The sequence below is a fragment of the Pezoporus occidentalis genome, unplaced genomic scaffold, assembly GCF_034315485.1.
Source record: "Pezoporus occidentalis ecotype Australia unplaced genomic scaffold, CSIRO_AGI_Poc_V1 ctg94, whole genome shotgun sequence".
In the NCBI taxonomy this organism is placed as follows: domain Eukaryota; kingdom Metazoa; phylum Chordata; class Aves; order Psittaciformes; family Psittacidae; genus Pezoporus; species Pezoporus occidentalis.
The window spans coordinates 2,702,764-2,711,048 of NW_026916304.1; the positions used below are offsets into that span (position 1 = coordinate 2,702,764).

General features: G+C 45.4%; 1 protein-coding gene across 1 annotated transcript; it reads left to right on the top strand.

Moving 5' to 3' along the window:
* Nucleotides 1–1,496: 1,496 nt before the first annotated feature.
* Nucleotides 1,497–6,841, top strand: LOC134157294 (pancreatic alpha-amylase). Its single transcript, XM_062606110.1, has 11 exons — nt 1,497–1,687; nt 2,627–2,635; nt 3,118–3,241; nt 3,449–3,646; nt 4,484–4,714; nt 5,077–5,210; nt 5,301–5,423; nt 5,537–5,636; nt 5,842–5,963; nt 6,074–6,199; nt 6,525–6,841. Exons 1-11 carry the CDS (start codon nt 1,512–1,514, stop codon nt 6,712–6,714), a joined length of 1,533 nt encoding a protein of 510 aa, XP_062462094.1. The 5' UTR covers nt 1,497–1,511; the 3' UTR covers nt 6,715–6,841.
* Nucleotides 6,842–8,285: the final 1,444 nt, after the last annotated feature.

Genomic DNA, 8,285 nt, shown 5'->3' on the forward strand with positions numbered 1-8,285 from the left:
GCCGGTTGTGTCAAAATACATTATTCTTACTGCTTTGTGTAGTTTATGTTCTGTGTGCTTACCTGCTGTAAGTAAAAATTGCTAATCTGATAAATGGCTTCTCATCAGAGAAGATCAAACTTTCTTAGCTCATTTTCTGTTAATGTATGTTCTTCTTATCAGGGCAACGAAGCATTATTTTAGGAAAGTGAAAGCACAGGGAACACCTGCTTAAGGCTGAAATTTATCTGTATACTCTATGAAGATCAACAAGGAAATATATTTTTTTAATTATTCTGCTCACAAGCAGAGAACAAGTTAAATTTGTCAAAAGATTCATCCTAAATAATTTTGTTTGCCTGTGAAGTGCAGTGACAGCTGATAGCAACAGGCTCTGGGAGGCAGGTTCTGCACTTTATGAGGTGGCATGTTTTGTGTCTGAGTTTGCTCCAGAGAGTGCAGCTCCACAGACGGGGAGATGTGGCTTGTCCTTACCTTAAAACTAAGTCATTTTGTAGAAATTATTTTAAGTTTATCTATACATTTCTGTTTGGGTATGTGTATCATAGTAGGTTGGAGTTTTCAGTAGTGCATTCCCAAATATGTATTAAAACATGAAAAAGGTGCAGGTTTCTTTTATGTAGCAAACCTGAAGGACCTTGTGTTCATGTTTATACCTTCACTGAAGTGTTTGGTGTCCCCTGACAGCACCCAAGAATCTCCTTATTTCTTCTTTGCCCTGTGTTGTTTCTGTGTAAAGATAGTATTCTACAAGGAATAGATAACTTAGAAAAGTAACAAGTATTTTGTTGTTTAAGGGAAGCAGTAGTTCAGCCTTTTGTTTGCAAAGGCTCTTGTAGGACTTTGTCCTACAAGACAAATCTAGCATTTCTGTGTTTGAGTGAGTATAGTCACTTCTGTATCTGAGAGGTCTTCCCAGGTTAGGGCTGCTATTTCAATGATAGTTGTCATGCACATCATGAATGACAGAATCACATACATTAGACTTCCAAAATACCTGGGGCTTTGTGGCAACTCATGGTGAGAAACATGCCACTTCTCCAATATTTATCTAAATTTCTGCTACGCTCCAAATTTATCTAAATATGCATAAGTGATAGTAACACAGATTTGAAAAAAAGATGCCTCTCAAGGATAAATATAAATAGGAATGTAAGGTATTGTACTTTAAAATGAAAAATTAAATGTCCATTTCAGTCTATATAAGTACTCCTTTGCATTTTGGGGTTGTTTTGGGCTTTATACTAATAAAATTGCAACTTTTACATGCTAGAGACAGCCTGGATTAGACAATGTCTGAGTTTTAACTCAGGAAAACAAAGTTCCAATCAGTGTGAGAGGTTGATATAACTTAGAATCCAGTTCACAGAGAAAATGACAATAGAGTTAAAGAAATACGACGCCAAAGATGGGCATTTAGTTTTAAATGTGTATTTTGTAATGTGCACTTTACCCTTTTGCAGGAACATAAATAGGCAGCAAGAAGAGTGCAACTGATCGCAGAGCACAGGATGGGTATCTCATTTCTTCTGTTAATTGTAGGGCTTTGCTGGGCACAGTACAACCCTAATACTCTCCTTGGGAGGACATCTATCGTACATCTCTTTGAATGGCGCTGGGCCGATATTGCTCTTGAGTGTGAGCGCTATTTAGCTCCTTATGGATTCGGAGGAGTTCAGGTATGTCTGTTCTGATCAGTAGGTAATAAAATTACTACATAGATGATAATTTGTTTTTCAGAGAAAATTTTCAATTCATCAAAGAGCAGGTACTGAGAAAGAAAAACAGAAATCAATAATGGAAGTAGTAAATGCTGACAAATATATTCTTCAGCCATCATCGTGTGAGCATGAATTTGTTTCATTGCTCCAAAGTGCATGTTTTGAGCACTGTGCTGTTACAATTAGACAGATTAGAATTGCATATCCTTGGCTAAATCTTTTTTTTTACTGCTGTGAAGAGTAACCTATGCTTATGTGCTTGATATTATTTTAAATCAAGGAAAGTTCTTAAGAGCTAGATGAACACAAAACTATTACTATTACTAAAAAAAAAAAAAAAAAAAGAGGGCTCCCAAAAGAGCTTCCTCGATACCAAAGGGCTGAAGGTTTAAAATAAATATAAAGGGCTGCTAATTATGTTCGATCAAGCAGGCAAGTTTCCCTCTGTAAAGCCTAGTGTCAGGGTAAGCCATTAAGAGACCCTTCGTTGCAGGAGCCTGGTGTAAGCAGAAATGAACAGACCACATGTTCTGGTGAAGGTATGTTGGTGTGAGTGTTCTGTCTGAACAACAGACCCGGTTCTTGTGGAACCAGTAGTGTCAGATAGGTGGGGTGGTATGGCTGAGAGTAGTCACTCATTAAACAATTCCTGTTTGTTTGTGAAATTGCTGAGGAGAATTGGTGAGAGAAATCTTCCTGTCTCTTCTAGCTCAGGAGTTCTCAGGTTGGCCTGAGTGACAATTTTCCCATCATTTTCAAATACATTTGAAGTTTTCTTTGCAACCACCTTTCCAGATGCACAGGACTGATAGGTCTTAAATTGATTTCTCAGACTATGGGAGACATTTGGATATCTTTTTTAATCCATGCTATGATATGGTCTCAGAAAGTTTTTTCAGATGCAGACCTGCTGAGTGGATCACAAAGTTGTGACAGCTAAGTAGGCTGCAGCCTAGGATTCTTTGTGAGTGGTGGGATCATGTGGTTATGCCCGGAGACTTGGAGGTGTCAGCAAAACCTTCCTGCCTGAAAAATATCCCACAAAGAGTCTATAAAAGGAAGAGATGTAGCTTGTCCGAAAACTGTGCCGTTTCATTCAAGAATGCTTTTATCCAAAACATTACAAAAATAGAAAGTTGGACCAATTTTAAGGGCAGGATGTTATATCAGTTGTTCTGAGGTCAGTTCCTTCCTGATTCGGGGCTGTCGCTGCTGGACTAGTCCTTCAGATTTCAGACCACGCTTTTGATCTTTGAGGCCTGCTTTACAAAGGTAATTAGGACACTATGTCCATGGACCTGATTTTTGTAGTATTTTTTTCCCTGCTTAAATAGGCTTTTCCCTGCTTAAATAGGCTTAAATATTTTATTTCCAGCCCACTACAGTATAAGGAGAGGATATTGAGGGTCTATGTGGGACCCTGGTGGGAAAGATACCAGCCCATCAGCTACAAACTCTGCACTCGGTCGGGAAATGAAGACGAGTTCAGAGACATGGTGACCAGATGCAACAACGTTGGAGTAAGTGCATTGACAATCCGTATCTGGTACGGCAAGGAGTGCCGTGTCAGTGGAGAGAGTTTAGTGCTGCTGTCCTCAAAGGAGGCATAAACTAAGAACGATCTGTAGGGGACCAGCAAATTCAAGTGAATGGTGATGTGGTGGAGCTCTGTCTCTCCCTTCACCATCTCTGCAAACCATACTGAAATGCACTTGTTGCTTTTCCAGGTGCGCATTTATGTGGATGCTGTGGTCAACCACATGTGTGGCTCCGGGGGTGGCTCAGGCACTCATTCTACCTGCGGAAGCTACTTTAATGCTGGCAAAAGAGATTTTCCAGCTGTGCCATACTCTGGCTGGGATTTCAATGATGGCAAATGTAAAAGTGGAAGTGGAGAAATTGAAAGTTACAGTGATACCTATCAGGTAACTTTCTCAGACAAAAGTTGGAAAGCTTTTTCTTTTTTTCCTTTCCCAATTTGTTTGTTTGTTGGTTTTTGTGTTTTGCTTTGTTCTGCTTTTCTTAAACCCTGCTGTGTAAACATTACAGTAAGGCCAAACAAAGGGAGCTGTTTCTCACAGAAGCTGTGTTTGGTCACCTGACAGGTGAATGAAGTAGTGAGCATGGGTACAAGAAAGGCAGTTATGGTGCCAAACATTCCAAGTAGTGAGAAATCAAGAGCCCTCCTCACATGTTGCCCGTAGGCATGTGCAGGATCTGGCTCCTGCAGTGGGCCCAGTGTACTCAGCTCAGCCGGTGAGCTCTTTCTTACAGCTCGTAAACTCAGCTGATATTGATCGGGAGCTCCCATGGAAAACTGACAGCAGCACAAAGTGGGACCCTGGCTGAGCGGCTGACTTGTTTTGGCTGATGACGTGTGTGGCAGTTCTTTTCTCAAGGTTACCGCTCTTCCTTTGGGGTTGCGATAGAGACAAGCTGAACAGGGAAGGCAAAAGCCACACACGCAAGCAAAGCGGAACGATGAATTCAGTCAGCACTTGCCGACCGTAGGCAGCAGTTCAGCCATCTCCAGGACAGTGGGGCTACATCACAAATCCTCCTCTCTCGCAGCGTCCCCCCTTCCTTCTTCTTCCCACAGCTTTATATGCCGAGCAGGAGGTCATATGGCAAATGAGAGATACAAAACAAACAGAATTGATTTTATGGCTCGAAACATGTAAGCATTTCACTGGAAGGTGTTACAAGCTGACAGAGTGGCACCTCCTAACTGTTTCGGGGTTTTTTTTCCCTTCACTTTCCAGGTGCGGGACTGTCGCTTGTCTGGCCTTCTTGATCTGGCCCTGGAGAAGGACTATGTCCGCTCAAAAGTTGCTGAGTACATGAACCATCTCATTGATATTGGCGTAGCAGGCTTCCGAATTGATGCTGCCAAGCATATGTGGCCTGGGGACATTAAAGCATTTCTGGACAAGCTGAAAGATCTAAATACTCAGTGGTTTTCTGGAGGAACAAGACCTTTCATATACCAAGAGGTAATCTCCATGTTTTCTCCTCAATGGTTTGTCTTTGTCTTTAGTACCTCTTGTACCTCCCTCCTTCGGTGGCCTTTGCTGTAGACAGAGATAAGCTTTTCTTTGGAGCAGCTCTGCAGCCCCAAGTACTTCTCTAAAAATGCCTCCACATCTTCTTGCCGTTGAACTTCACCTCTTTGTGTTCTCTCACACGTGTTCACCGTGTATTCTGTCAACTCTGAGCTGACCTGCACAGGAGAAATAAACATACTTGAATCTTCTCTCTCCAAGCGCAAAGCAAGAGCTAATGCTGGGGGCTGTACACTGCCTTTTTTGTCTCTGTGAGACAAGAAGAGAGGCAGAGTTTCCCCTCTGTGTACCAGGTAATTGACTTGGGTGGAGAGCCGATCACAGGCAGTGAGTACTTTGGAAACGGCCGAGTGACGGAATTCAAATACGGTGCCAAACTGGGGACGGTGATCCGCAAGTGGAATGGAGAAAAGATGGCTTACTTAAAGTAAGGATGAGGATGCTGCGACTTACGCACTGGGGTAGCCTGGATACACCGGTGGACAGGGTAACTTCAAGTCTCTGTGTTTCTGGCCAGGAACTGGGGAGAAGGCTGGGGCTTTGTGCCTTCCGACAGAGCCCTGGTCTTTGTGGATAATCACGACAACCAGCGGGGGCACGGGGCCGGTGGGGCTTCCATTCTGACCTTCTGGGACGCCAGGTAAAGGACCGCTCTTGTCCGGGCGATGCTTCTTCCGTCTGCTTGTTTGTGTCTCTGTTTTCTGGCACGGTTTCTCGTCCCACGTCTCATGACTCTCTTTGTCCAACCAACAGGCTTTACAAAATGGCAGTCGGTTTCATGCTCGCTCATCCGTATGGGTTCACACGTGTGATGTCAAGTTTCCGCTGGCCACGAAATTTTGTAAACGGACAGGTAAGCTCGTCATGCTGAACAGAGGTTCATGGTGAAGGAGGATCAGAAGAGGGCCAGAGAAGCAGTCTGGTGAGTTTAGATTAGTGAAGTGATTTCTCTGTCCCACGTGGGATCTAGCAGGTGGACGCCCCCCCCAGCTTTTGTCTACAGACAGGCTCTCTGAATTTTTCGGTGAGAAGTTTTAACCTTCTCCTTTGAACTACAGGACGTCAATGACTGGGTTGGACCACCAAGTAACTCAGATGGATCAACAAAGGCTGTTACGATCAACGCAGACACTACCTGTGGCAATGACTGGGTTTGTGAACATCGCTGGCGTCAAATCAGGTAGGTCTCTGGGGAGACGAAAAGAAGTAAGAGCTGTTGCTTTTGCTTCGTATTCCTCGTGGCTTTAGAGCCCTCGCAGCCCCAGTGACAGCAATCCCTTGCATTTTCAGGAACATGGTTGTCTTCCGTAACGTGGTGGACGGTCAGCCTTTCTCCAACTGGTGGGACAATGGCAGCAACCAAGTAGCTTTTGGCCGTGGCAATCAAGGCTTCATCGTTTTCAATAATGATGACTGGTAAGTCAGTGGGAGAAGACGGTGTCCTCAGAGAAGAGCATAGCATCCCTGATGAGCACTGCTGATGGGAAGGAGAACGGCCTTTTCTCCTGATGAGGGCGCTCACGCCAGCCTGCACCAGAGATCCTTGGCTCGCATGCCAGGTCTAGAGAGCCAAAATGGGAGTGCAGGGAGCAAAGTAGGGATAGGATCAGAAAGCTCAGCCTCTACATTGCCAAATGTTCAAAGTGAGGGAGTAGCATCAGGTTCAGAAAGCCTCTATACCCGGTTTGAATTACCTGTTTGGGAAACATTGGATAAAGAGGGTCCACTTCTTTTCACGTAGGGATATGAACGTCAATTTGCAAACTGGGCTGCCTGCTGGTACCTACTGTGATGTTATTTCCGGAGACAAGGAGGACAACCGATGCACTGGAAGTCAGGTGTATGTTTCTGGGGATGGAATGGCTAATTTCCAGATTAGTAACCACGCTGAAGATCCATTCATGGCAATTCACGTTAACGCCAAGCTGTAACTCGGGAGAAACATCCTTCTCCGTTTGGTCTCTGCGTTACCGTTTCCCCCGTAACTGGTGACTCCCTGGTATTTGAGCAGGAGGGATTCTCTGTATCTAGTGAATAATAAATGGCAAGCAAATTGAAGAGTCGTGTTTTTTTCCCTTAATGAACTGGACGGTAACTTTCTCGCGTCACAACTAGTGGCAGTGCAGTGCTGTGTTTTAAGGCGATGCAGCACAACGTTTCCCACATCAGTGAAAGAGGGGAGAGCGTAAACTAGAAGAAATAAATCGGGCCCAAACCAACACGTGGGCGAGTTAGGAATGCGGTACTTCCAAGGCCGATACATACTGACACATCTACATCCCAGATGAGCCACGCTGTGGGCAGTCAGCTGCGAGTGAGTTAGTGCCTACTGGGCCATGCCCATTCATTTATTGCAGACCTGAGGGGCCACTGTCAGAGGAATGCCTGGACGTCTTCTTTTTGAGGTCAAGGTGTACTCTTAAGGGTACACCTGCCTTTTGTGGTGGGAGAGGGAGAGTGTGCGGCTGCTGGAGGGTGGATATTGGCTCTCAGCGTGCCCAAGGGCTCTGAGTGCCTGGCAAGGCAGCGATGCTGTGGGAGGAAGGGGCCAGGTAGTGTGAGGATCCCAGAGGCTAGACCTTCCGCCTGTCTCCCTTGCTCGCTGGGGCCAGCACCGCCTTGCTGAGGGCAGGGGACCTGCGGGCAAAACACAGCCCCTGGGGCTGCTCCCTGGGGCGATGTCAAAGGGTGGGAGAGCCATGTGGCAGGATGGTAAGAGCTATTTGCAAACCTGTCTCTCGCCACCAGGGTCAGGGCAGGGAGCCCCTCTGCTCCATGGAAGCAGACAGGCTCCTCTCTTTGTTGTGCAAACGGGGCTGGCAAAGGGATGGGTCCACATCTACTTTGTGCTGCAACATCCCTGAAGCCATTCTTCAGGAAAGCTGGTCTAAAAGCGTGACCTCTCATGTAGCGGCGTGACAGTGGCAGTATCTCGGCAGCTGAAAACTGACCATCAAGGTGATGGCTGTGTCTTCCCTGTGGCATGACTTTTTAGGTCCTTCAGCTGGGACAGCTTTATCTTTTCCTGTTATAGCTGTGTCTGAGACCACTGTTTGCTACCCTTTCCTGGGGTTGCCAGGGGACTTGCTGTGGCAGATACCACTGCAATCTGAGCACTGTTTCTTTCCTGAGAAGGAGGGCAATCTCAGCCTTGGAGCGTATTAAGATGCTTACCTGTCCGGAGAGCAGCAGTCAATGTAGACATGTTCGTTTTTTTTGTGAAGATGATAAGTGAAGTCTTAAGATCTCTTTGTGAGCAGCCTTAAGACTGCCATCTGCCTTAGTCTTGTACGGATTCCTTTTTAATAATCCGTCTAGGGATGCTTGGATGGTGCACTTAAGACGCAGGCACGCTTAACTGCCTTTACACACCTTTCAAACCGTCGTTATGATAGAACACAGCAATATTGCTTATTTGCTTGGTGAAGCTAAACAGCAGCGGGATGGATGATAACACTGGGATTGGTCTGACTGGGTCAGAGTCGAATACTCTCAGACCAGC